Source organism: Octopus bimaculoides, chromosome 5 (genome assembly GCF_046866305.1).
Source record: "Octopus bimaculoides isolate indiv1 chromosome 5, ASM4686630v1, whole genome shotgun sequence".
Taxonomy (NCBI): domain Eukaryota; kingdom Metazoa; phylum Mollusca; class Cephalopoda; order Octopoda; family Octopodidae; genus Octopus; species Octopus bimaculoides.
Genome location: NC_142932.1, coordinates 5,436,798 through 5,464,394, shown reverse-complemented (window position 1 = coordinate 5,464,394; position 27,597 = coordinate 5,436,798). Strand labels below are relative to the sequence as shown.

The window sequence follows — 27,597 nt, the reverse complement described above, 5'->3', positions numbered from 1 at the left end:
CTAGTTTAGTAATGTATATAAGTCTTATATATAAAAATATATCAAACAGAATATAATCATCTTTTAATGTGTCTTCCCTGCTGGCACGGATTAGATGGTTTGATAGGATCTGGTGAGTCATGCTTCAGTGTCTACTTTGGAATTGTTTCTACAGTTGAATACTTTTCCTAACACCAGCCACTTCACAGAATGTACTGAGTGCTTTTTTTTTTATGGCACCAGCACTATTGTGGTTACTGTGAAACTCATAAGACAAAAGAACCTCCTCAACTGAGTAGGAGTAATGTAGAAAGTGGGGTAGCTTTCTATTGAGAAGTTAAAATATGAAAGAAGGATAAAATACTAGAATTCAACCCTTGCGACAGCTAGTGTTTGTTCTAAAAGTACATGAATTTTGCTTGCTTCAGTCTGTCTTACAAAACGGGCTCTATTTCCTATTCATTCATAAATATTTAGCTGGCCATCAATGTATTAAATTCAATACTTCAATATACATATATTAAAATTTGAAAATCTACTTTTTCTACATTAACATTTAAATTAGTAAAAACAAAAATGATGAAAAGGAAGCATCTCTGTATCTATTATCATCATTAACAATTTCCTAAATGTGTTACTTAAATTCTGTTTTCATGTGAATAATTGTTTTTTTTCTTTTTATTTCTTTTTAGTAAGAGCTATACTGTGAAATGTGATTCAAGCTGCAGAAGCCCAAATATGTCACGTCGAAACCTTCATCGAAATGATCTCTCGGGGTATAGGGAATCCCCTGGGCAAACCCCTTCTTGCACTCATTGGTTAAGGTCTCGTGAAATATATTCAAATACTTCTCCTCATGAGGAATCTAGCATCTCATTTTCCAGTTACCGTTCAGGTTGGTACAAAAATGTGCTTTGTTCATTTTATATATTTTTTTATTCACTTTCTAAGTTCTGGTCAATTTGAACGTGGTATCAATATTCTTCATCTCTTGTTTGTGAGAGTATGCATTTTTTTAAAGTTACAAAAAATTTATTTTTTTTACTCTCTTTCTCTCTCTCTCTCTCTCTCTCTCTTTCTCTCTCTCTCTCTTTCTCTCTCTCTCTCTCTCTCTACTTGTTTGACAAGAAGTTAGACTTTAAGTCAATCATAAGTAAGCTTTTGAAAAAAACTTTTCATATGTACATTGTGAAATCTGATGGTGATCACTTTGGGACAGTGTCTTAGATAACATTATGCAGAATACATAGCAATATCCTAAGTAGGATACTAATCCTGATGATAATTGATTATTATAAGTAGTTTCCATAAGTGTGTATATACACATGCATGCGTGCACACAAACTCTTTACTTTCAAGTTCGTTAAACATTCTGTTACTATGCAGGTTTTCAATTGAAAAACTCACCATAGCAAAAACTTAATCATAAGCTTGAGTCATGTAAACTTTGATACATACACTGAGCACCTTTTTTCTCTTGTTTGTATATTTATATGCACATAAATAAACTGGTACATTTTAATGTTTATATGAAATAAAGCTTGTTAGCTACAAAGCGAAAGTAAAGAAGGGAAAATCCTGTAACAGCAACAGTACAATTATTCTGGATTAACAATATTCACATACTCTAAGGAATAAGCTTGCTTGATGTGTTTTTTAGCAAGTACACTCAAAATAATGAGATAGCTTGTTAGGACATTAGTATTTTTCTTTGATGGCATGAAAAGATGAGATCTGTTGGTAATTAAAGACTACACTTACAGAATGATATTGAACTTAGAGCAATCAACAAAACTGCTTAAAAATTATCATAATCATTTTACATTGGCCTTTCCACGATGGCATGGGTTGGAGAGATCTACTGTTTTATGGTTGGATGCCTTTATAATCTCTTATAACATGTAGAGGCACAATCCTCCTATTCTGAAAACCAGGATACACAGGATGTTCTCAAGTACAAGAAGTGTCAGACAAAAACTGCTTTTCTACTATCAATATTATCCTAATTGGATAACGTTTAATTAAACTTACACCAATAGAATCTGTGGTTAATAGGACTCTCATTCATAACAGTACTGACATGTCCTAGTGGGTATGGTCATAATCATAAGATAATGGGTTCAATTCTGGGTCTGGATGACACATTGTACCCTTTAGCAAGGCACTTCATTTCATGTTGCTCAAGTATGAGCAGGTTACTAGTGCAACAAACACTCTCTCTCTCTTATATCCGGAATATTCCACTGGATCAAGGGTGAGGGGACCCAGAGTTTGTCTGTGTCTGCTTGTGACTACATATGCACCTAAAACAATTAGCAAAAGCATTGTACTACACTGCTGTGCTAAGTAGATCTATCTCCATACAAATATAGACCCTCTCTTATAAAATAGCAATTTGTTTATTAACATTTGGCTGCTTCTCTGATGTATTTTATTCAAGTGGTGTTGGTTTTATTTGTTATTCAGATACTCTCCGTACTGAACTGTTTGATAGTGATCTTGACTTCACAACTCAAAGTCAGCAACAAGAGCAATGGGGAAAAGATGAACAGTGGAAACAAGAACTGGAAGAGCGGCGGAGACTTGAAGAGCAGCGGAGACTTGAAGAGCAGCGGAGACTTGAAGAGCAGCGGAGACTTGAAGAGCAGCGGACACTTGAAGAGCGGCGGAGAATTGAAGAGCAGCGGAAACAGGAGGAAGAATTACGGCAAAGTTACTTATTTAATGTGGAATCATTAAGCAAAGAATCTCCAATGAAATCTCACACTAACACCAAGACTATTTTGACAGTGAAAAACACTGTTACAGAGATATATGATGATGAATCTGATAAATATATAGAAAAGGGAATTCAAGAAGCAAATCTAAGTAAAGGTTCTCAGAGAGAAGAAGGAACATATGCATCAGGTGACTATACAAAAGAGAGCCGCACTAAACAAGTGACAACCAATATGTATGACTATGTCGATTCTGAGGATTTTTCAATTGGTAGTAGGAGTAGTGGTTACTTGAGTGATAAACACAAAGATTCCAGTACCCTGACTAAAACAAGCTACTACAGTGAAATGCATGCTAACTCTTCTGACAGGCCCCAGAACCATTACAGTCTCTGGAATATGGTGACTTCTTCATCTAACTATTTAACTACAAAATTCTCAGCTGCTGCAGCAGCAGTTGCGGGTGGAATGAGCAAAGTTGGAGGAATCTTTAGAAAGGAAGAGACAACAAATGTCAGGCATATGTATGGTGAGTAAATAGACTTATTGTTTAACTTTTATAATTCTTCAACAGTTGAATTAATAATTAGTCACAAACTGCATGCTTATTTTCTGGGCAGTGTCCAGTATTCTAATAATATGAACTATAATGCACAAAGAAACTTTTTGGGGGATAAAAAAGATGCATCTTAGCACTCATTATAGTTGTGTGCTTAGGTGTTTTAAAAAGAAATGTGTGAGTAGAAGGTAATACCTGTGATGTGATTTAATATATTTGTTAGAAGAGGTAGGATTTGACTTGTTTGAATGGTAAAGGGCAAAATATATATATGATCATTTTAAAGGCTTTTTACAAAGTGAGTTACAAAGATTGGCTTTCATTTTGAAGAATTATTTATGGTTAGCTTTAAAATAGCAAATGTTACAGAACAGAAGCAAGCTTCTTGCAAAAGAAGTTCATGGTTTAGTTTTGATTCTCATTTGGTCATTTCAATTCATTTACATTTCTAATGTCTTTGAATTAAAAAAAAGTCATGGATATCAGAAAATCTTGTCTAGGTTCCTGAAAGAATATAAGAAATGGATAATTGATTGTGCATAGGCACAGGCGTGATTGTGTAGTTAAGAAGCTCACTTTGCAATCATGTGGTTTTAAGGTCAGTTCCATTGTGCAACACTTGGCCAAGTGTCTTTTATTATAGCTTCAGGCTGACCAATGCCTTGTGAGTGAAATTGTTAGGTGGAAACTGTGTGGAAGCCCATTGTGTGTGTGTGTGTGTGTGTGTCTTTATGTTTGTCACCCCTCCATTGCTTGACAACCAGCATCAGTTTGTTTGGCTTCATAACAGCAATTTAGCAAAAGAGACTGATTAGAATAAGTATCAGACTTTTAAAAGAGTACTGTGGCAGTCTGTTCACTGAAACAAAAGCCTGGTCAACGTTTTTCAAGAAGCAGGCTGATTGAGACGTGGCTCACCGTCGAGTAGGTCCAGCTGCTAAACGAATTTAAGATAAGTTTTTGTTTAGGTCAGTCATGACTGACCTAAACTCTTAAAGGCAGTGCCCCAGTCTTGTGACTGCAACAGATAAAAGATAAAAGCACTTGATATCATTAGGATGGTATTTATGTTGTATTTGAATGAATAGTCATGTAAAAGTCTGTCAATATGTATAAAAATTGATTCTAAGTTTAGTGGATTTTAACTGTTTTGTTAATGCTCTTAATCTATCAAATTTTAACATTAAATTCTTCTTCTCTCTCTCTCTCTCTCTCTAGGTCTTGATTCAGATTCTGAGCTAGGTACTGTATTCATTTTCATTCTACAATTTTTTTGTTTTTCTATTTGAAAAAAAAAATGTATACTCCTCATATTTTTAATGGTCTTCTGCTTTTTATCATGGGAAGCAGTGGTGAGAAAGAATTTGCAGATGCTGGACCTCACTGAGATGACAAGGGACCAGGACTGGTGATTTGCTGTACTTGAGAAGACACATCAAGCCAAGTAAAATCCATGCGGACAGGCGTGTCTTTTATAACCATGTCCCCAGTCCCTCTCCCAGCTGAGTGGTCTTTGCTTTGCAAGTGCCAGTGCTACATAAACATACCCAGCACACTGTAAAGTGGTTGGCATTAGGAAGGGCATCCAGCCATAGAAACTATGCCAAAACAAACAATTGGGACCTGGACAGCTCCCTGACTGGCCAGCTCCTGTCAAACCATCATGAAATCCGACATACCAGCATGAAAAATGGATGTTAAACGATGATGCTGATGTATTTCAACCATAACATTTGGCTTAAAACTTTTGCTCTAAGTATTTGTTTTATGTTTTACCTGTATGTAAAAATCAAGGCAAATATGAGAACATTTTTAGAATATTGATTTTTCTGGTTCGTACAGAAAACAAGTTATGTTTTGTCTTTTTCTATTTTGATAACAACTCACCTAAGGCCACCCTTGGTTTTATGATACAAATTTACTGTCTTCCCATCAAAATTTTATGTTCTAAACAAAACAATAATGACAAAGTTAATTGACTAAATTTTTCATTATTTTCAAGGTCATTTGAATCAATGGCAGTGTATTTCAATAGATATATGGTAACAAAAATGTTAAAGCTAAAATGATGCCTGTTATGAGCCACTCAGTGTCATAAGGCCCATGCTTAACTTCTGATTCAGTAACATCAAATGGCATGATGCTGTTTGAATATCTCATCATAGATAAGAAACCTGCAATTTTTGTAAACTCAGTAACTGAAGTTATCTTTAACCCTTTAGCATTTAAATTAGCTGTATCTGGCCCAAATGTTCTACCAGTTTTATGTTTGAACTAGCTCCAACTGGTCTTTCATGCCTACCATACAATGTTATTCCAAAAATATATTATCACATATTGAAATCTTGAAGTGACATGATAATACAGGATTAATTCAAAATGATGTGAATAAATAAAATATTATATTTGAAAAGGTAATCTAAATGCTGAAAGGTTGGCTAAAGCAAAAATGGATAGGACTTTCCACTTGGGATTTAGATGCCATATATAGATCATAGCATCAAATATTGTTCACAACCCTCACTTATTTCTAAGCAAGGTAATATATTTCCCCATAGCTAGACATGTTTCCGTAGAAAATTGGAAATGGACACCGCTTGTATGTTGGTTTCATTTGTTTACAACTGTTGTGCAGTGCAACATCAAGAAGACAAGGAGACACAAATATGCATGCACACACACACATGTATGTATGGATGCATGCATGTTTGTAAAGAAGTTCACTTCATGACTATGTGGTCTTAGCAGGGCCAGTTCAAGGTACTGGCAACCGGGGTGCCAAGGAGGGTGTGACAAAGACAAGGAAATTTCCACAACTGTTAGCTTGTACATGCCAAAGTCCAGCTTGCTTGGGCCACCAGCAACCCTGGGGCTGGCCCTGGGTCTTAGGTTCAGTCCCACTGTGTGAAACCTTAGATAGGTGTCTTACTATTGCCTTGGGCTGGTCAATACTTTGTGAGTGAAACAGATTGATGAAACTACTCAGAAACCCATTATGTATACATGGTTATGTGTGCATATAAATGTCATTTCTACTTCATGCGCAAGAAAAAAAATGGTATCAGTGTATTTACATTCCTCGTAAATATTACACTCTTTTCTGCTAAAAGCTACTATTGTTACCATAGTTTCTGAAATTTGAGGATGGAGGTTAGTTGATTACATCAACTTCAGTACTTGAGTGGTACTATGGTCTATCAACTTCAAAAGGATGAAAGGCAAAGTTGACCTTAGTGGAATTTGAACTCAAAATGTAAAGCTGGAAAAAAAAATACTGCTAAGTATTTTTTCCAGCATGCTAATGATTCTGTCTGCTCACTGCCTTTACAATTTTTATAAATCAATTTAACTTCTAAATAATTGTAATTTAAATGTTAAAAACAAAAGGAAACAATGAACAAAGAGAAAAACATATTGTGTTGTTTGCTAAATGAGGCATGTACAAATGACCCAAATATGCAACATGGTTTCAGTTCTCAGTTTTAGGTATGTCACTAATGTTTTTTTTAAATGACATGAACATTATTGGTTGAAGGCATTGAGCTTGTATAAAGAAATCTACTGTTTCTCAATTGAGACATGTGTTAGCATGAAGATTTACTAATTTAAATGAATTCAGGGAGTGTTTCTCTCTGCATCATCCTTGCATAAATTCAATCCACTGCTGGACAAATGCCTCAGTATGTTCTCTCCACCAACCACAGTCTGATGTTTTCCTCATCCATGTTTGGGTGCTGAAGAATTTAACAATGTCTCCATTCCAATACCTGCATGGTCTTCCCTTCCATTTTTCTGGACCTGTTGTTCACTCTGTCAATTTGATATTCTATCTGTTGTCCTTTCTTCTAAACATATCACAAAAACCATTTTGGAAATTTTATTTTCCAGATAATATCAATTAAATCTGTTGCCATTCTTATCCTGTTGTTTCACCACTTATCCATTTTGTTAATATTCAGCTTTCTCTTTTCTATGGCCCTTTGTGTTGCTCTTAATTTCTTTTCAATGCTCTTGTTGGTAGTCCATGTTTCTGATGCATACATAATGGTAAGCAGCACACACTGGTTGAAGACCTTTCTTTTTAGACATGTGGGCAAATTACTGCTCATGATGTCATTCAATTTTCTTTGGTCTAATTTTATATCTCTTAATGTCTCCAAATTGTTGATTTTTTTTATTGGGATAACCAATTCCTTTTGGCTCTTTAGACTATATCATTGCAATTATTGCTCTTTTGGTTCTTCTGTTCTGTCATTTGATTTTCATATCTTTTCTTCCAGATTATAACAATGACACTGACAGATATATTGAAAAATCCCATGATTTCCATTACACGAGACCTAAGAACAGGAGAAGATTTCAGGACTCTGCACTTATCAAAGATAATCAAAAGAGTAAGGGAGATTTTTTTTTATTATTGTTATATTTTATTAGTATTTTACCTTGTTTCTCCTTTCCCTACTCACTGTCTTCAGCACTTGACATTTTTATAGAGAACCCATTTCTCATCACCAGTCACTATTCAGTCCAAAAAAGGTTCATTCGTGAGATGTGACAGCAAAGAAGAGCACATATTCACTCTCGCACGCGAGTAGACTTGGAAAGTTTGTGAGGAACTTATTGACCCAATTTACTGACTTTTCCGATGGCACTCAGGTGTTGAGGAATGGTTGAATGACCGAATCCAAGCTTCTCTACTAGTTCCTCAACAGTTATAATGGGATTTTGTTCCACCAGGGTTTGCAGGACATCCACATCAAGCTCTATAGATCTTCCAGGAAGAGGCTCGTCTTCTAGGCTGTAGTTTCCGGTTCGGAATTTCTGGAACCATCGTTGACACTGGCTTGCGCTTATTGTCCGATCCTCATATACTGCATTAATATTCCTCGCACTTTTCGTTACATTGCTGCCTTTATTGAACTCATAAAGCAAAATATGCCGAATATGCTCCTTTGTCGCTTCCATTATAGCTTTGAAAAAATAACTGCTAAAATTAAACTGCACTCTTTAAAATTTGCACTAAGAATAAGGTCAAGTTAGAATTACTACCAGCTTTTATAGCAAGTTGATGCAGGTAGTTTATCCTATCCTCCTCAAACTTTTAGTTCATGCAGTTGAAAAAACTGCATTATTTATGGAATGACCCAATAGATATTTTCCAGATGATGATGATATATATTAACTAACCTTTTTGTTACTGTATTTATTTCGAGATGCTCTGTGTTTCTTTCAATTAATTTTAAATATAACACAGAATTTTGTAAAATAACATCGGTATCATTAAGCTAGTGTTAGGAACATAAATTGTGACTCAGGTTTGGTGGAAGATTTTAATTCAAAACTTATGAAAACAAGACATTTGTACTCAGAGCCGGGTTGGTAACGAAAGAGTTAAATAGGTAAATGCAAGAAATTTTTGGAACATTGATTTTATGATTAAAGAAATCTAAATTTTCACTATTACTTTCTCACCATTTTTTTTATAACATTATCTAAAATTAAGTCTTTTCTCATGCAATTTTAATATCCAATTCTTTAAAATAATTTTATTCTCAGGTAATCAAAGTTTTGTCACGAAATGTGTTACATCAGTTGTAGAATGGTTTGTTCCTTATGAAACATCTGCAGAATCACGAAGGTAGACACATTTCTATATTTTCCTGTTAGCTTTTATTTAAATACATGTGTGTGTAATCCTTGCATGTTAACTGGCTTGTAACTTTTAGTGCTTTCACTAAAAATGTTACATTGGTAAATATGTTTAGAAACTGACAAAACAAATGTCAGTCTATTATAAAATCTTTTATGGAAAATTCAACAATTCCAAAAATCTGCATAAAATCTGTCATCATTTTTGCATGTGTTTCTCAAGCTGGCATGCATTGAGCTGGTCTTTGCAATTTGAGTCAGTTTTTATTCAGAGCTACTTCATTCATTACAGTGGGTGGTTTTCCTATCACCAGCCACTTTACAGAGTGTGCTGGGTGCATAAAATCATGGCATGAGCATTTGAGAAGTTGTCAAATTCTCTGGTGAGATAGAGCCAAAGGCATCTCTTGACCCTACACTTTCTTTACTCATTTATAAACCACACGGGTCTTCAGTGAGACAGAACTAAAAGAATCCCTCAACCTTAAGTTATATCTCTGGTTGCTTACCAATCACTCTAAGAGTGCACCAGGTGCATTTCATTGTGGCACCAACTCAGAAAGGTTTGCTTTGTACACATTAAATATAAAGCATACTCACTACATGTAGAAAATAGAGATAATATATACATGTATGTTTCTGTGTGTATCAACATATGTATTTATTCACTCATGTATGTATATGTGTGTGAGTACATGCACAAATGAATAAATACATATGTTGACACACCCACATATGTTCCATGCTGGTGCTACATAAAAAACACCCAGTACATTCTGTAAAGTGGTTGACGTTTGGAAGGACATCTAACTGTAGAAACCATGCCAAAACAGATAACTGGAGCCTGGTGCAGTTCTCTAGCTTGCCAGCATGCTAAAAGGACATTAAATGATGATGATCTCTCACACACACACACACACACACACACACATATATATATATATAAAACATCAATATCAGTATCTAGTTTAACCACTTGTTTTTTACTTTCAGCAGAAGTCGTCGCTGGCTTTGTTGCTGCTGCCTACCACTGTTGTTGCTGTTCCTTTTACCTCTTCTCCTGGCTGCATTATGGCCAGTCGGTTAGTATATGTTACGTTTTAGAATAAGTTTAATTCCATATTAATATTTTCTATTGACATTAATGTTGACTATACGCTGATACAGTTGTCCTACAAAATAAACTATACAATTAAAGACCTTACATCTAGTGATACCCATGTCTTGAAATGCATAATCAGACCACTCGTTTGATTCCTATCCTTGAGTGTAGGCATATATGTTCTAATGACAATGATAATACTCTGTTTAACTGTTAATTTCCTCTAGCTCACTTTTTACAACTGTATTTCTAAGAATAGACACAGTCCTTTATGTTTCACTTAATTTTTTAAATAATCAAGAATGTTGGTGGGATTCATTAAAATAACTTTCTTTAAATCTGAATGGTGTTTAGCAAAAATGGTTCATACATAAACTTATAATGAAAGGCTTAAATTAATATCCAAACCTTTCAAAATGAATGTTTTTTTTTTGTGTGTTAGGATGAAGGGGGTCTCAAGCAGATTAGTATCACAAGAGTTAATAGTGGAAATCAGTCTGATCTAGCCTCATCAAGTATTTTCTGTGGGTCACAAATGATACTAAACTTCAGATTATTTCCTGACTTGTGTTTTATTGATACAACATCACAGTATTTGCATCAAATTCATCATGTCTCTTTCTAAGGCTACATATATACATGCTGTGTCATTCATTTATGCTACATGGGACTAATTTAAGTGACTGGAAATCCTCCTGACAAAACTAAGGAAGTCATTATTTACTGCTAACTTGTCTGTTGTAATTGTTAAGCAGATTAACATTAAGAATATTAGTTTTAAGTAATAGACTTAGGGAATTGTGTAGTACTAAACTACATTCATTACATGTAGGTTTGCCCACAGCTAGAATTCTATCAGCATCGACTTCATCTTTCACTCCTTGAGAATTAATAAAGTAAATATTAGTTAATAAACTGGAGTAAAATCCTATTGACTACATATTTCCTCACACCCAAGAAATTAGTCTCCTGGTTAACGAAAAATAATGAATATTATTTTTAATATACAAAATAAGCTCAAGCCAAACCAAGTTTATGGGCTGGTTTCAATTTCAAATTGCAGTTAATATGCTTCAAGTGCATTGCTTATGCCCTTGAAAATAAAGTCATGAACACCATGCAACAATTTTATTCTCCCTCTCTCTTTTTCTTCCTAAATTTGTAACCTTGTACCTCAATTCTTTTTTTTTTTTTTTTTTTTTTTTTTCTTATTTCAGCTGGAGTTGCTGAAAAAAATTCCACCTACTTCATCAATCGCTTCTTCATCCTGCCACTTTTGAGTAATAAATCAGAAGTAAGGAAAATTGATCTCTTTTGAATTTGTATTTCCTTTATTTTTTTCATTTATTTATCATCATTTAATGTCCGTTTTCCATGCTGGTATGGGTTGGGCAGTATTTATGTTTTTGTACATTTCATTTTATTAAGGGCTGCTACATTACAGCAATAAATTTTTATTTCACTGGATTGGTCAAAAAAAAAATACTGGATATGTATTGAAATTGGTTTTACTGACCTATAAACTCTACCATTGTAAAAATACATAGACATTGCTATATTGACCAGTACAGAGGTTGAAACGGTAGCAGAAATGCTACCATTAAACAACTTTATCAGTAATTACTATAATATATTCAAAATATTATAGAAAGCTCAGATTATTAAATCTTTTAGTATTTTCATACAAGGAATATTATTTAATAACTATATTTTAAATGTTCTAGTGAGCCATAGGCTGAAAATCATCAGAATTTTGTAATATTTTTTTCTAACTCACTCTGCCCTGAATTCAAATCCTGCCACGGTCATATTTGCTTTACATTCTTTTGGAATTAATAGAAAGTACCAATTCAGGGTATTGATTTAACAGATCTGTTACAGAGTTAAGCAAGGGGCTTTGTGGTATTTGTTCTGGGTCTTTGTATTCTGACAATACTGGCATCCAGCTGCATCAGCCCAGGTCATATCTTCAGCAAGATTAAAGGGACCTCAATTCCATACTCAGCAGGATATACTAGATGCATTTTATCATGGCATCAGCATTTGAGAGGAGAGAGAGCGTGATGGATAGCAAGAAGTGGATACATGGTGAGGGTGAATGATAAACGTTGCTATTAAATGACCAGGGGGAGAGAGAGAGAGTATGTGGGTTATATGTTTATCTTATGAGGTCCCCTAAATATATGCCTCAATACAAGTGACAGTAAGAGTGATAGGGATGAGAGAAGGGCAGGTCTCCTGTCGTTCTTAGTGATGCTAGTGGCATAGTATAATGAGACTGAAAAGAACAGAGAGTGATTGAGAAAGCAATAGAAAATTACTTTATCTATGAGGTCATCAGATATTATCTTCAACCTGCAAAATGTAATCTTACCCTTATTTATTGTGTCACTAATTGAAGTTATCATTTGACATTTTCTTCTTTAGCAGCAAACTATAACTCCATTAGCAGTTAGTACAACAAACCTGTCCCTTGAACGGCGGATCAGTGAATTGATGGTACAGCTGCAAACTACACAGGATAAGCAAAAAAGTCAACTAACTCGTGCTGATGTTGAACTGATAGTCAAAGAACTCCTCTCAGGCAAATTATCAGGCTTATCTGGTGATCTTCACGAACAGAAATTGAAAACAACTGCTGAAATGGTGATAAATTTTTTTTCAAACATTAAAGGATATATCTTTTAAAATTAAAAATGTTATTTGTTTTTTATTAATTAACTTGCAACTTGTAGTTTTGTTTGATCCCACCTTCATAAATGGTGTAATGAACTTTTACAAATTAAATAATTAGTAACGATAAAAACGAAAGGTTTGACTTTTAATTTAACCTTTTCAACAGTTACCTTGATTTAACAAAGCTTTATCAAGATTTTCTTTCTGGATAATAACAAATAAAGGCAAAACAAAAGTGCAAAAGTCAATTTGCCTTTATGATTTTTTTTTTTTTACACATTTCGTTATCCGTGTTAATTTCCAGGAACAATTAAAACTCAACCAAGCTCAGACTATGGATGAAAGAATTGCACCTCTTATTGCTGAAGCTAAGGTATTAGAATATTTTATGTTATTTGCATGCTTTTGAGGCTATAAACTCCTGAGCTTACCTGCAGATGTTTCTACTATTCCCTAGACTGCTTTTGTTTTCCATCACCTTCCTCAACTTTTCATTCTCCTTTGCCTTTTCTCCTCCTCATTTCACTCACTCCTCCTCCTTCTCTCTCTCTCTCTTTCACATATGTGTGTATTTATTTACATATAGACAGACAGCTTGCTAGCTACATAGATAAATAGCTGCCCATGCTTGTAGCAGGTCAGCTACAGGCACAGATATGGCTGTGTGGTTGCAAAGTTTGTTTTGTAACCATATGGCGTCAGGTTCCATCCCAATGCATAGCAGCTTCTGCAAGTGCCTTCTATTGTAGCTGGCCAGTGTCTTGTGGCTAAAATTGGTTGATGGAAATGGTCTGAAAGTGCATCATGTGTGCATGCAGGAGTGTTTGTTTCCATGTTTTTGCATTAGCATCATTTGGGTGATAGTTATCTTAATGTCTCACAATACATCCCATGATTTGGTGGTCTCAGTGATGTTGACATGTGAAGATCAATGGATTAAAAAGTACTTTACTTGAAAGACAAGTAAGAGTTGGAAACAGAAACGTTATCTGGCTGAATACCACTGTTTCAAAACATCTTGTCTAACCCTTATTAGAATGGGAAAAGTGATTATAAAAATGATGACATATTAAGTGAGTAGTTTTGTCGTGAGATCTAAGCTTGCAACCACATCAAATTTTTCCTTAGTCTTTACTGCATTCATCTTTCTGCTACCATGTTTCATGTATTTGCACTTTGCCTACATCAACTATTGCTTTTAATATTTAGTTGCTTCTTTTTCTTTCTCCTTTTTATCATCAATACTTGTTTAAACCCTTTTGATACCAACTCCTTTCAAGCTTTTCTCGCTTCTGTGATACAAAACTGCCCTTTTTCAAAATGTTCAAACTTCAATTTAAAAATTTAAATCTTCCATCCTAATTTTATTTAAGAATCTTTTGTTAGGTTTTAAATGGCACAGCAGCTTAAAATGCTAGTTGTTTATATTTTCAAAATTATATATATTGAAAAAATAATGAACAGTGGGTTATTTTGTTTCTTTGCTTTTTTTCTTTTCTTTTTGCACTTGAGAAATATAGCCGCAAAAAGTTAAACATGTCTCATAATGCACTGCTCAGTGGGCCTTGTTCATTTCTCTAAAATTGCTTAGGCTCTCTAACTTTAACCCTTTAGCATTTAAGCTGGCCATATCAGCTCAAAATATTCTACCTGTTTTAAGTTCAAACTGGCCAGATCCAGCCTCTCACACCTACCATACAAATGTCATTCTAAAAATAAACAGTCACATCATCAAATTCTCGAAGCAACACGATAATGCATAACTAATTCAAAATAATGTGAATGAATAAGCATTACATTTGACAGAGGAATCTGAATGCGAAAGGGTTAATATCTATGTTTTCACAGTCATGCCGCTGCATATTTCATCATCATCATCATCATCATCATCGTTTAACGTCCGCCTTCCATGCTAGTATGGGTTGGATGATTTGACTGAGGACTGGTGAAACCGGATGGCAATACCAGGCTCCAATCTAAATTTGACAGTTTCTACAGCTGGATGCCCTTCCTAACGCCAACCACTCAGAGAGTGTAGTGGGTGCTTTTACGTGTCACTCGCACGAAAACGGCCACACTCGAAATGGTGTCTTTTATGTGCCACCCGCACAAACCAATCCAGGGGCACTGGCAACGATCTCACTCGAAAATCCTACAGGAGCCAGTCAGGCGGTACTGGCAACGGCCACGCTCAAAATGGTGCATCTCATGTGCCACCCGCACAAGAGCCAGTCCAGGGGAACTGGCAACGATCTTACTTGGCTTGCCGGGTCTTCTCACGCACAGCACATTTCCAAAGGTCTCGGTCAGTAGTCATCGCCTCGGTGAGGCCCAATGTACGAAGGTCTTGCCTCACCACCTCAGCCCAGGTCTTCCTGGGCCTACCTCTTCCACGGGTTCCCTCAACTGTTAGGGTGTGGCACTTTTTCATGCAGCTATCCTCATCCATTCTCACCACATGTCCATACCAGCTCAATCGTCTCTCTTGCACACCACAACTGATGCTTCTAATGTTCAGCTTTTCTCTCAAGATACTTACACTCTGACGGGTATTCACATTGACATTACACATCCAACGGAGCATACTGGCTTCATTCCTTGCGAGCTTACGTATGTCCTCAGCAGTTACAGCCCATGTTTCACTGCCATGTAGCATGGCTGTTCGTACGCATGCGTCATACAGTCTGCCTTTTACTCTGAGTGAGAGTCCCTTTGTCGCCAGCAGGGGTAAGAACTCTCTAAACTTTGCCCAGGCTATTCTTATTCTAGCAGCTACACTATCTTGGTCGCCCAGATAGCGGAAGCTATCGACTACCTCTAGTTTTTCACCCTGGAATGAGATAGAAGTTGTTTCCTGTTTGTTTGCAGTCTTTATTGCACCTGAACATCTGCCACAAACAAAAACTAACTTGCTAGTTAACCTGCCTTTGATGTTGCTGCACCTCTTATGTGTCCATAGCTTGCACCGGGTACATCTTATAGAGTTACTACCTACTCCTTTTCTACATACTGAGCAGGGCCATCTACCTGAAGGGGTTTGTGTTTTATCTACCTTCCTACTTATTAGGATTTTGGTTTTAGCTAGGTTGACTCTAAGGCCCTTCAATTCTAGACCTTGCTTCCACACCTGAAACTTCTCCTCTAGTTCTGATAGTGACTCCGCAATTAGGGCAAGGTCATCAGCATAGAGGAGCTCCCAGGGGCAACCTGTCTTGAACTCCTCTGTGATTGCCTGGAGGACTATGATAAATAAGAGGGGGCTGAGGACGGAACCTTGGTGGACCCCTACCTCTACCCGGAATTCATTGCTGTACTCATTTCCAACCCTCACCTTACTGGCAGCATCTCTGTACATGGCTCGCACAGCTCTCACTAACCATTCTTCTATCCCAAGTTTCCTCATTGACCACCAGATAAGGGATCGAGGGACCCTGTCGAAGGCTTTCTCCATGTCAACGAAAGCCAGGTACAGAGGTTTATCCTTAGCTAGGTATTTCTCCTGCAGCTGTCTCACTAGAAATAAGGCATCAGTAGTGCTTTTACCTGGCTTGAACCCAAACTGCATCTCATCTAAATTGATTCGCTCCCTAATTAGTTGGGCTATGACCCTCTCTGTAACTTTCATAACCTGATCTAACAGCTTGATGCCTCTGTAATTATTTGTATCTAAAGTGTCCTGCATACATATTGTATTTGTCTTTTCATATAATGAATAATAATTAATTTTCATTCTGAAAAAACCTGGGAAGCAGTTTTCTAAACCACCGTGCTATCACTAACATCACCTCCAAAATTGTCTCCTAACAGAATTTTATTTTATATATATCTAGTGAACCATCCATGCATATCTTTGCCTTCTAAATTTTAACTGTTCACAATTTCCTCTTAATTTGCTTGCTTAAGATCACACAGCATCTTATTTTGCTTTCATTGGTGTTATGGATTTTTTCTTTAAATATTTGTAGCCCATGATAAAAAAAAAAATGGTAAGATATTTGTTTTTTGTTATAAACTTTAAAATTTATTTTATTGGAAATTTTATAAACATGAATCCAAGATGGATAAAATATGCACAGAACTAATAAGCTGAAGAGGTTTTGATGATATGCTTTACTTAACTGACTCCATACCACAACTGTGTACAAATTTTACAAGTTGATTTTGCACAATTGATTTTGTTGACTTTGATTTATACTCCAGATTGTTGCTTGCATATTTCTAAAGATATAAGAAGTAAAAGTATATTTTCAAGACTCCTATGGAGGGATGAAGAATTTGATGTTTTAAAGCCATCTCTTCATTTGAGAAGGAAATGCAAAACAAATCTTTCAATTGGTGTTGGAAACTGATGTTCTTAGTTGTTTGTTTTTTTTTCCTTAATATTGTTAACTTTTGGAGAAATTGGCTTTCTTTCAGCAACCTAGCAATTTCAAAAGTAAAATACTCATGGCTGTGTGGTAAGTTGCTTACTTACCAACCACATGGTTCTGGGTTCTGTCCCACTGCATGGCACCTTGGGCAAGTGTCTACTACTATAGCCTCAGGCCGACCAAAGCCTTGTGAGTGGATTTGGTAGACGGAAACTGAAAGAAGCCCATTGTGTATATATATGTATATATATATACATGTATGTATGCGTTTGTGTTTGCCTCCCCCCAATATCGCTTGACAACCGATGCTGGTGTGTTTACGTCTCCGTCACTTAACAGTTCGGCAAGAGAGACCGATAGAATAAGTACTAGGCTTACAAAGAATAAGTCCTGGGGCGCGATTTGCTTGACTAAAGGCAGTACTCCAGCATGGCCGCAGTCAAATGACTGAAACAAATAAAAGAATAAAAGAATTTTATTATCAATCTTTAAAAGTGAAATTTGAATGCAAAGACCTCTTTGAAAGGATAAATTGCTTAAAATTTTGTGTACCTTTAGTGAAGATTTCATTTTACAGCCTTTTCTGGAAGTTAATTATTTTTTAACAAGGAATATGTCAGACATATGTTATATAACAAATATTAACTGGAAAAATATTAAGTATTTGTGTTAAAGCATCGGTTTTATCTAAACAGATTTTCTGCTATAGTTGACCTTTTTTTTTTCTTTATTTCAGTTATTAGGCTTAGAATTACAAACATTGAAGTCAGGCCTAGAAAGGTAAGAATCATTTTCTAAACTTTTATCTATACTTTTTTTATTATAAATCATTATCTGTGGAGATAATCTCCCATCAGTTGATATCGATGTTGCTCTGATTTTTTCACTAGGGTATGGGATGATAGCAATAGAAACAATTAAATATGAAATGTTTCTGTGGGCATGTATGCTGCTCCTGTTCTTGTTCGTTGCTCAAACAGGCTTATTTTTCAGAGAGAGCTTATTGAAAATTTAGAAGTTGCACTAATTCTATCTTCTAAAAGACGAATAAAACTGGTGACATACTAAAATCAATTCAACTTTTTCTTTCCTTCCTCTCTCACACACACAGACAGAGGAATTTTCCCTAATCCATATAAATCAAAATTACTATAACCTTGTTGGTATTTCCCGTTTACTTGATTATAATATCTTCACTGGAGACTTATTAAATTTTGTAGAGTATAGGGTTTTTTTTGTGCTGCTTCTTATATTTTAAATGACTATGATGCATAAGTTCCTTTGCCGGCTGAATTCCTCCAAGCCATTTTAGTTGTGGCTAACATTAGCTTTTCAACATTAGATTGGATAACTAATTAGTTGTCACATGCTTTGACTGTTATTCTGTATTCTACAAAGCAAAATACTACATGAGCCAGCTAGGGAAATCTTGTGACCACACTCAACCTGTGAGAAATAGCAGTGAAATCTCTCTTTAATTACACTCTCCTGTTTTCTAAAAGGAAGGGCAGTGGATAATGTATAGATACATTGTTTGGAAAGAAAAAAGTTGGGTTGAACATTAGTTTGATTACTTGTCTAGCTTCATCGGGGCTGACCTGAAGCTAAACAACAGAACACTGGATTATAGTGTGTACAGAATCATTCCAGAAATTTTTCTTGAGAAAGATACGACAGTAGTTCCCTGTTACCTTCTGCCACTTTACAATTTACTCTTATTGCTTGCTCTCCCAAGTTTACTCTTGAGGTACAAGGTTTATTTAACTCTTGTGAGATTGCTTCATGTGATGTCCACACACCGGTGTACCTGTGTGACCTATGTCTAGTTGCCAAACCTCCTCTGAGTCTTGTCTGCCTGAGCCACAGGGCCATCTTCTGTTCGGCTCACAACTGAGGCTTTTGATAGGTACTACCATTCTGGACCAGAACAGACTTGGGCATAATGAGCCTTGAGGAGTAACTCATTACTCCCAAAACTGGAGCTTCACCACCAGATCCAGTTTAATGTCTTGAGTTTAATATCTTTCCTAGACTGGATCATAACCCTTAGCACAAACAATAGTAACTGGATGATATCACTCATGACACATGAATGTAATGGTTTTCGAATCTTATTTTGGTCAACTTTACCTCATCTTTCTGGAAGTTAACTGATTAAATAATGTACTAATCAATTGCTGGCTTTGATTTAATCACCAAAACCCTCTTCCAAATCTAGCTATGTGACTATCTTAGAACCATTATTGTTAGTAGTATTATTTTATTTTTATTTCAGTAATGATGCAAGCACTGAGGAAAGCAAAGTCAAACTTAACAAACTCAATACTGTCCTTAACAATGTAATGTTTGAATTAGGCCAGCTAAAAGACTTCCAGTCCACCTATTTGAATTTATTCAAAAATTGTTGTAAAAATGCCACTGCTTTCCAGTCTGCAGTCAGAGAAGAGGTTTATGCAGCCCTAGTGAAGGTAAATCAAAGATTTTTATATTGTCATCGTCATTATCGCCATTTTGATGTACTTTTTTATGTCTTACACTTACTGTGGTCTTAGTTACCAGTTCCTTTGTCCTTATTGTCATCTTTTTGACATAGTCATTTCAGTTCTGTCAATTATCAAACAATTACATGTCTGTGAATTATTTTCAAAATAGCTCAATGATGAATTTATTTCAAAGTACAAATAATGTTAGTGATTATATGTAAGTAATAAAATATTTACCTTTTTATTTATTTGTTTAACATTCTTTTTCCATACTAGCAAAAATTTTGACAGGAATGTTGTTTGATCAAGGATTCTACAGCTAGGTGCTCTTCTTTATCTGTTGTTCAAGTGAGGGTACATTTCATTCCCTGGTTCATTGAAAGTGCAGAGCAACTAGTCCTGATCTTAACAAGGAATGTAAATATCATTCACAGTTTTGCTTAAGCAAAGTTGTAGGATATCAACCTTGATGCACATTTGTGCACACACATATATGTTTCTGTCTGTGTGTTTATACAAAAGACTTCCACACAATTTCCATCTACTACAGTCACTCACAAGACATTATTCAATTCATAGCTATAATAGAATATACTGAATACATAAACAATACTTTCAACTCAATAAGTATGCAACATTTATGTTTCTTTGATTGTTTTCATTACCTCCCATTACCACCATCACCACCACCCTCCAAGAGGTTTGAGTGGTTTTCAACGGAATTCCTATATTATTACTGTGTTACCCTTTAACTTCATACCTGTCTTCTGCTTTGTTGACATTATTGGTATCTTTTAAGTAGCATAAATCATTGAGTATAAAGATAAACTGCTGACAAGTTTATTTGAAGTTTATCACACTTGTCCTAACTAGCCCTATCCTGTTTTGAAGTTACAGACCTCATGCCTAAATTAGAATTAATTATTATTATTCACTATCAATATATCCACTTATTAAATATTCATTTCTTTTCTTTTTACCCATTCATTCTGTAAAGACTCTTGGCAATGATGAAGATGGAGCCCAGTCTGGATCATCTAACTACCAAATCTTAACAGCTTGGCTGCACAATAACTACATCAGTCGATCTGAACTTAAAAGTCAGCTTGGTAGTCTTACTGAAACCTTGACTGCAAAACTGAATGATATGTTGGCCAAAGAGCAAGTGAATAAAACGTTATATCTTGGTGGAGTCACTTCTGGAATTACTGCATCGGTGAGTAGGAGTTTAGTTAACTGCGGCCAGTTAAGTTAATCCACAAAATGGACCTTCCTGTATCACATCAAAGAAAATTTTAATCTACTTTTTTTTTTTTTTGTAGGGGGTCCATTTCTGGCTTTCTAAAGGGAAAATTGTTTTATTTTGTCTTTTTCAGTTTGTTCGGTCATTGGTTGATGAAGCACTGGTGAAATTTAGCGCTGATAAAACTGGTTTGGCTGACTATGCCTTAGAATCAGGAGGTAAGTTTGCTTCATTAATTTTGTTATCTGAGTTATAATGTTTATTGTATGTCTGGATTATCGTACTGGGCCTTTGGGTCAGAGGTGTTGTACAAGAAGCACTCTGCATAAGGCATTTGTGTCTGAAACACTGACTCGGGTTTTTCTGTCTGTGACATAGTACAGGGCATTGCATCTGAAACACTATGCTAGGCATCTGTGTCCAAAGCACTGTGCTGAGTATTTGTGTTCAAGGTACTTAACACTGTGTAACATTGTATACAAGATAGTCTGCCTGCTAACATTTTTATGACTTTGATAAGTTGCTGAGTTTTATTATCTAAAATAAACTATCCAACTGTAGGAAGCAGTCATTTCTCTAACTATGATGTTACACAGTTAAATAAATATAGGAAACCTGAAAGAAATTACTAGTATAAATGAGGAAAAGAATCTTTTTTTTTTTTGAAGCAATATCCATCCATCTGATCACTGTATCTTATGTAAATTTTATTTTATTCAGGTGGCAGTGTGATAAGCACCAGATGTTCAGAAACTTATGCCAAGAAAACAGCACTCGTTAGCATGTTTGGAATTCCTCTCTTCTATAAGTCTAATTCTCCGAGGACAGCCATCCAGGTATGTTGTTTTAGCAAACAATTGCAATTCTCTAAAATTAACAATACCTGGCAGTACAAATGCCAATGAAGAATAAAGTCTGATTTTCTTCCGAGAACTTCTACATGCTTTTACTAATAATGCAATGGCAATAAACTGCAAGCTAGCTGTTCCATGGTTTCTATGCTGTCACTGGCACGTGGGATGGCGGGGGGTTAGAAACAGTTACCATTCAGCAGAACAGTTTGAGTCAATATTCTCTTGTTTTTTAAATATGCAAACCAGTCCAAATCCCTGCATGAATGTACCAATGAGTAAGTTGGGTTTTGCCCAGTTCTTTGGCCCTAACACACTTCATGAAGTTTACATTGATGTCTTTACACCTCATCACCATCAAATGCAAAGGATTCTCAATTGCTGGGACATCTTAACATTTTTTTTAACAGAGTATGAAATTAAATAACAACAAATTAATTCACAATTTCATTTTAATGGCTGCTTCAGTGTGTGATGCTTTTTCGTGCCAATGTGTACAGGATGGATCTGCAGAACTGCAGAATGCTACTTCTCTTGGTTTTGCATTATCTCATCAACAGGGTTCATCATTTTGATATCTGATCTCAACATTATCCACATACATGTATTTACACGTAACAAATATGTACAAGAATCCCCTGCATTATGGAAGTATTGTGTTCTTGAAAATCTGACTATAACAGAAAGTTAAATTTTCCATTGATCTTCATTAACGAAGGAATGTGTTCCAGTGGATTATATTGAAAAACACAACCACTTATATGCACAATAATAATTTCTAAACATACACAGTACAATATATATATATATATATATATATATATATCTATATATATATATATATATATATATATATATATATATGCAAATATAATATGTGACAATTATTCGGTAGCCATGATAAAACTCTGAGTTTCGGATGTTGGGGTGGAAACCCACGCCGCCATCTCTTCAGTTATCTGGCCATTGATGGCCCGATAACTGAAGATATGCTGGCATGGGTTTCCTCTCCAATATCCGAAACTCAGAGTTTTATCATGGCTACCGAATAATTTTCACATATATTTTCAGATAAATTCCTCTATTTACATAATATTGAGGTCTCTTTCATTCTTTTGTTGTCTTGCCATTTCTATCAATATATATATATATATATATATATATATATATATATATATATATATATATATATATAGTTTTAGGGAAAATAACCAAGTTTCAAGAACTCATCAATGAAAATTCACTATCACATATAGAAAAATTAATAATTTATATATATTTTATCTATAAAGCTCAATTTAATTTTAATTTTTTATAAATTGATTTTGAGTTTTTACCTGTAATTTTGGATTTTGTCCCTAATATTATTATTTATATATATATATATATGAGAGAGAAAGAGAAACATTTGAAGAGAAATACATTAAATAAATTAAAATCGCAATATCACCAGCATCTACTTGAATGGCAAAGAATTTATCCAACATTGTGTGATGTTTGTGGCACATCGTCCCTTTATACAGATCAGTTAGGGATTGAACTCATTGTAAAGTCCTTGTAATAACCCTGTTGGGTTATTGATTACGACAAATACCTATTATAATATTGTTTATTAAAAAAAATTAAATCTTATGTGTTTACATTTGCATGTATAACCTGTATATTTTTATTCATCTCCAAATATTTCAGCCTGATGTTAATCCTGGTGAGTGTTGGGCCTTCAAAGGAAGTATAGGAGTTTTGGTTATTCAACTTTCCCGTTTAGTACGAATCACTGCCTTTAGCATGGAACACATTCCAAAGTCTATTGCACCTTATGGCCAGATTGACAGTGCTCCAAAGGATTTCTCTGTGTATGTAAGTATCCCATGTGTTGTTATTGCTAATGTTCAGAATGCTCACCCATTACACTCTCAGAGTGGTTGATGTTAGGGAGAGCATCAAGTCATAGAAACCATGCCAAGTCAGACTGGGGTCTGGTACAGCCCTCCAGCTTGCCAGCCCTGGTCAAACCGTCCAACCCATGCCAGCATGGACAACAGACACTAAATGATGATGATTCTTAGGAGAGAAATAGTTGATTATGTTTATTCCAGTAAATATTTCTGGAACTTATTTTACAGAGGACACAATCAATCTTGGTGTGATTTTAACCCAGAATACACAAGCATACTTGTATTATATTAAGTATACAATAGATTCTCTTTGTGAACTTATTCTATCTCTGTAACTGTGCTAGATTGCTGGGAATTTACCATCTATATGTGCACAACACTTTCTAAGACTGACACAGGTCTAACCTATGTAGTCATTGTGGGACAATGTGTAGATGCACAACTTTGTGTAACATGACCACCTAGTCCTTAGGTGGTTAGCCTGACAGGTCTAGTTTAAGACCATTACATCCTTCAGTGCTTTAGTAGAGTTCCCTCTATTGTAATCATTGAGTCCAGACCCCCTAGTCTCTTTGTCCATACTTTCTTTTCCTGTAGATATTGATAGATGTTCACTCTGGGCATCAGTCACACCAGTGTGGGGGAAGCTTGCAAAAGTACCTTCCCAAGGCCTGCAAAGCCCTCCCAGGTAAGTGTGGCTGGCTGATTCACTGGCCAAACATTTATAGATCAATGTCTGCTGGAAAAACATGGGGAAGGAGGAACCAAATGTCTAGTTTCCTGCTTGACTCCATCTTCACCTTTTATCTAAAAAGAAAGTTTTTGCCATGGAGAAAAGCATAAACATTACAATTATCTTCTTCATAACCACTACTGCCACCACCTGAATTCAATAGAGTTTAGTAGCTATTGGTTGATACTTCTGATCACTGTAGTTCAAATAACTGACTCTATTTCTTGCACTTGTGTGGAATGTTTTTTTTTTGTTTTTTTTTCTTTGAAATTATTAAATTTTGTTATTAACTAACTTTCTACCACTAACATTCTCAACCAACTATTCTCAATAAAATATTCGAGATCAAATTTATTGTTTTTTTTCCCTTTATTTCCCTTTTTTAAAGAGCCTGAAGGACATTAATGACCAGGAAGGTATAAATCTTGGAAATTACACCTACAGAGAGGATGGAAAACCACTGCAACAATTTCCTGTCCAAGTATGTAACTAACTAATTTTTATAATTCATTCCTCTCTTCCTTCAGCTTCTCTCTCTCTCTCTCTCTCACACACACACACACGCACGCACACATGCACACGCACCAATTTATCAGATTTTCAACTTTATAATGAGTGTAAGTTTCCCATGCTGGCATGGATCGGATAGTTCAACAGGAGCTTCATGTTTGTTTTGGCATGGTCTCTACAGCTAGATTCTTTTACACAGCACCAGTATGGGTACTTTTTTTACTATGGTGTTAAAAAAAAATAAATATAATTGATATATTGTATTTGTTGTCAATTGCACACCTTCAATTGTTCACTTTTCTGAAGCAAAGAAATTATTTGCATTACAATCTTAATTTTTAAATTTAAGCAAAATGTTTTGTTTTCTCTCTCTCATTTCAGACACAGGATGCAGCTCCAACTCAATTAGTAGAAGTACGAATAAGCAGTAACTATGGGAACTTGGAATTCACCTGTCTTTACCGATTCCGAATCCATGGAGTCCCAGAAAATTAGCAATATTCATATTCTATTTTTAAAGCTCAAAAATAGGGAGGGTGGGATAAGATTCTAATGTATTTTGTGTTTTTTTAATTGTATTTCTCGTTTAATGTCTGACTACTGTCATTTTGTCTTGAAGTATTTTAATTGTCCTTGTTATGATTGTTAAATATTTGTCTTTTAAAAAGTTTATTTATTTTATATAACATTTGTCCAGCTTGTAGTAAACGTGTTATTTTCTTTACCAGTTTGTTTTTCTTGTTAATTAATCTTTCTTTCATAATTATTAGCTTTGTCTTTGTCTGTCTCTTCTGGACGTCTTTGTTTGTTTTTGTATCATATAGTCAGTCATTAGTATTACAGTACACTTCGTACAGTAATACAGGTCGCTAACTCCACACAAGTCTCATATATATAGATATATATATAGTACACTGCTAAATTTGAGGTCAGCCTTCAAGGATGAGCCTTTACTTTTTGTAATGGTATCAGTTCCACATGTTGACATTCAGTTTACAGTTTACACTTTACAGGAGGGAAAAGAAATATCACTTGTTTTCCCTCCGTCTTGTTTAATTGAATTAATATTTCTAAACCATTACAATGTGTTTGGAAATTTATTGTTGGAATTTGTTATGCTGTTATTTTTATTCTTGTAATATATTTGCTTCATGGTTGTGTCTTTTTTAACTCACACTGATTCTTCAATCCAATCATTATTATCAGCTTCATTCAATTTCCCCTACACATGAATTTTTGATATCCTAACTGGTACAAGCGCCATAGAGTTGAGTAAAAGTTAAGCTCCCAGCAAATTATGTCTGTGATCTATTCTCGACAATCAACTCTCAATACATTAATTATAGTTCACTACATGTCTCACTAATGTCCTTGAAAAAGATAGGAATCTCATATCACATTTCATTTTCCCTTCCCTATGAAATTGTCTCTCCTGCCTCTGTCAAAAGAGCATTTTAACAATGGTTAACATTGCCCTGTTAATAATGAGTAACAGTGTAATATTAACAATCAATATTAATCAGTTAACAATGGTTAATTTTGTTGTTAATGTTTATCGGTGCACTTTTAACAGTTGTTATCTAATAGTGCAATGTTAACATTGGTTAACAGTGAAATGTTAGTGTTTAACAATTTTCTGTAAACAATGTTCAACAATGCAATTTAACAATGGTTTAAGTCATTAGCAAATGAAGGATGAGGAGAGAGACTGATCACTTCTCTCTCTCTCTCTCCATCTTTGATTTGTCTTGAAATGAGATAAAAAGAAGTATCATGTTTTTTTACATATCTTTCATGTTAGTTCCAAAACTAACCATTCCACACCATTATATAATACGGTTTCAGGTTTGTCTTTGTCCTCTCTCTTTCTCTCCCCCCACCTCTCTCTCTCTCTCCAGCTCTGCAAGAAACCGTTAATACCAGCTTACTAACTATTCATCATGAGTTTACTCATTGTCTTGTATTCTAATTATTCATTTTGAACATAAACGCTACTCGTAATAAATATTGTTTGGATTGAAGATGTGGCTATTGAAACACACACACACATATATAAATATAAAATGCCATTTAAAACATTGAACATTATTATAATTATGCTTTTTTTTTTTAATTTCATTTTGAAAATTTTACAAATAGGTAACTTTACAAAATGATTTGTAATTTATAATCTGTCAACTTTGTTTTGCTATAAAATCCAGTGAAAATGTTTAATCATAAAATACAAACAAAAAAAATTACCATTACTCTTTTTTTTTTTAACTGAAAACTTTCTGAACTGAAATTATTTATGCAATTTTATTTTTGTTCAACCATCACTTTTTCTGAAATACTGTTTTGTCAACCAAGTTAGTAAATCTTATTGTTGGCATCTTGCTACTTACATTCATTTTTCTGCAAAATATAGTTACAGAAGGCAGCAACTTCATTTCATAGAGATACATTTCATTACATTACATTCATTCATTCACTTCATATGTAGAGGAAATGCCTTAATAAAATATTTTGATATTTATATTCTTTTCTTGTTTTTTTTTGTTCTTTTTTTCATTTGTTTGTAAATTACCATTTATAATTATGTAGAAGTTCTGTCTATGCTGGAATGAGTTTCCTATTCATATAATATCCTTCCTAATTTTGGCACAAGGGCCAGCAATGTTGAGGGGAGGGGAAGTTGGTGCTTATTTTATTGATCCTGAAAGGATGAAAAGCAGTCAGCCTCAGTGGCATTTGAACACAGAATGTGAAGAGATAGAACTACTTAGCAACATCTTATCCTGCATGATGATAATTCTGCCAGCTTACTGTCTTTATTTCTACAAATATCAGA

The 27,597-nt window shown here is 34.9% G+C and overlaps 1 protein-coding gene across 50 annotated transcripts in view; it reads left to right on the top strand.

Moving 5' to 3' along the window:
* The window catches only part of LOC106882136 (uncharacterized), a 104,425-nt gene extending 77,143 nt beyond the window's left edge, over positions 1-27,282 (top strand). For 12 of the 50 annotated variants that reach the window (XM_052967982.2, XM_014932705.3, XM_089351964.1 and 9 more), the window contains 17 exons: positions 672-874; positions 2,446-3,225; positions 4,474-4,497; positions 7,536-7,649; positions 8,812-8,893; positions 9,898-9,986; positions 11,224-11,300; positions 12,434-12,652; positions 12,987-13,055; positions 17,789-17,832; positions 19,328-19,520; positions 20,533-20,751; positions 20,912-20,996; positions 21,499-21,614; positions 23,319-23,486; positions 24,646-24,738; positions 25,149-27,282. In XM_052967982.2, the coding sequence (XP_052823942.1) occupies positions 718-874; positions 2,446-3,225; positions 4,474-4,497; positions 7,536-7,649; positions 8,812-8,893; positions 9,898-9,986; positions 11,224-11,300; positions 12,434-12,652; positions 12,987-13,055; positions 17,789-17,832; positions 19,328-19,520; positions 20,533-20,751; positions 20,912-20,996; positions 21,499-21,614; positions 23,319-23,486; positions 24,646-24,738; positions 25,149-25,262 (2,643 nt within the window). In that variant the 5' untranslated portion in view covers positions 672-717 and the 3' untranslated portion in view covers positions 25,263-27,282. The remainder of the gene's footprint in view (positions 1-671; positions 875-2,445; positions 3,226-4,473; positions 4,498-7,535; positions 7,650-8,811; positions 8,894-9,897; positions 9,987-11,223; positions 11,301-12,433; positions 12,653-12,986; positions 13,056-17,788; positions 17,833-19,327; positions 19,521-20,532; positions 20,752-20,911; positions 20,997-21,498; positions 21,615-23,318; positions 23,487-24,645; positions 24,739-25,148) is intronic. The other 38 variants (XM_089351968.1, XM_089351955.1, XM_089351970.1 and 35 more) reach the window with 8 other exon arrangements.
* The last annotated feature ends 315 nt before the right edge of the window (positions 27,283-27,597 follow it).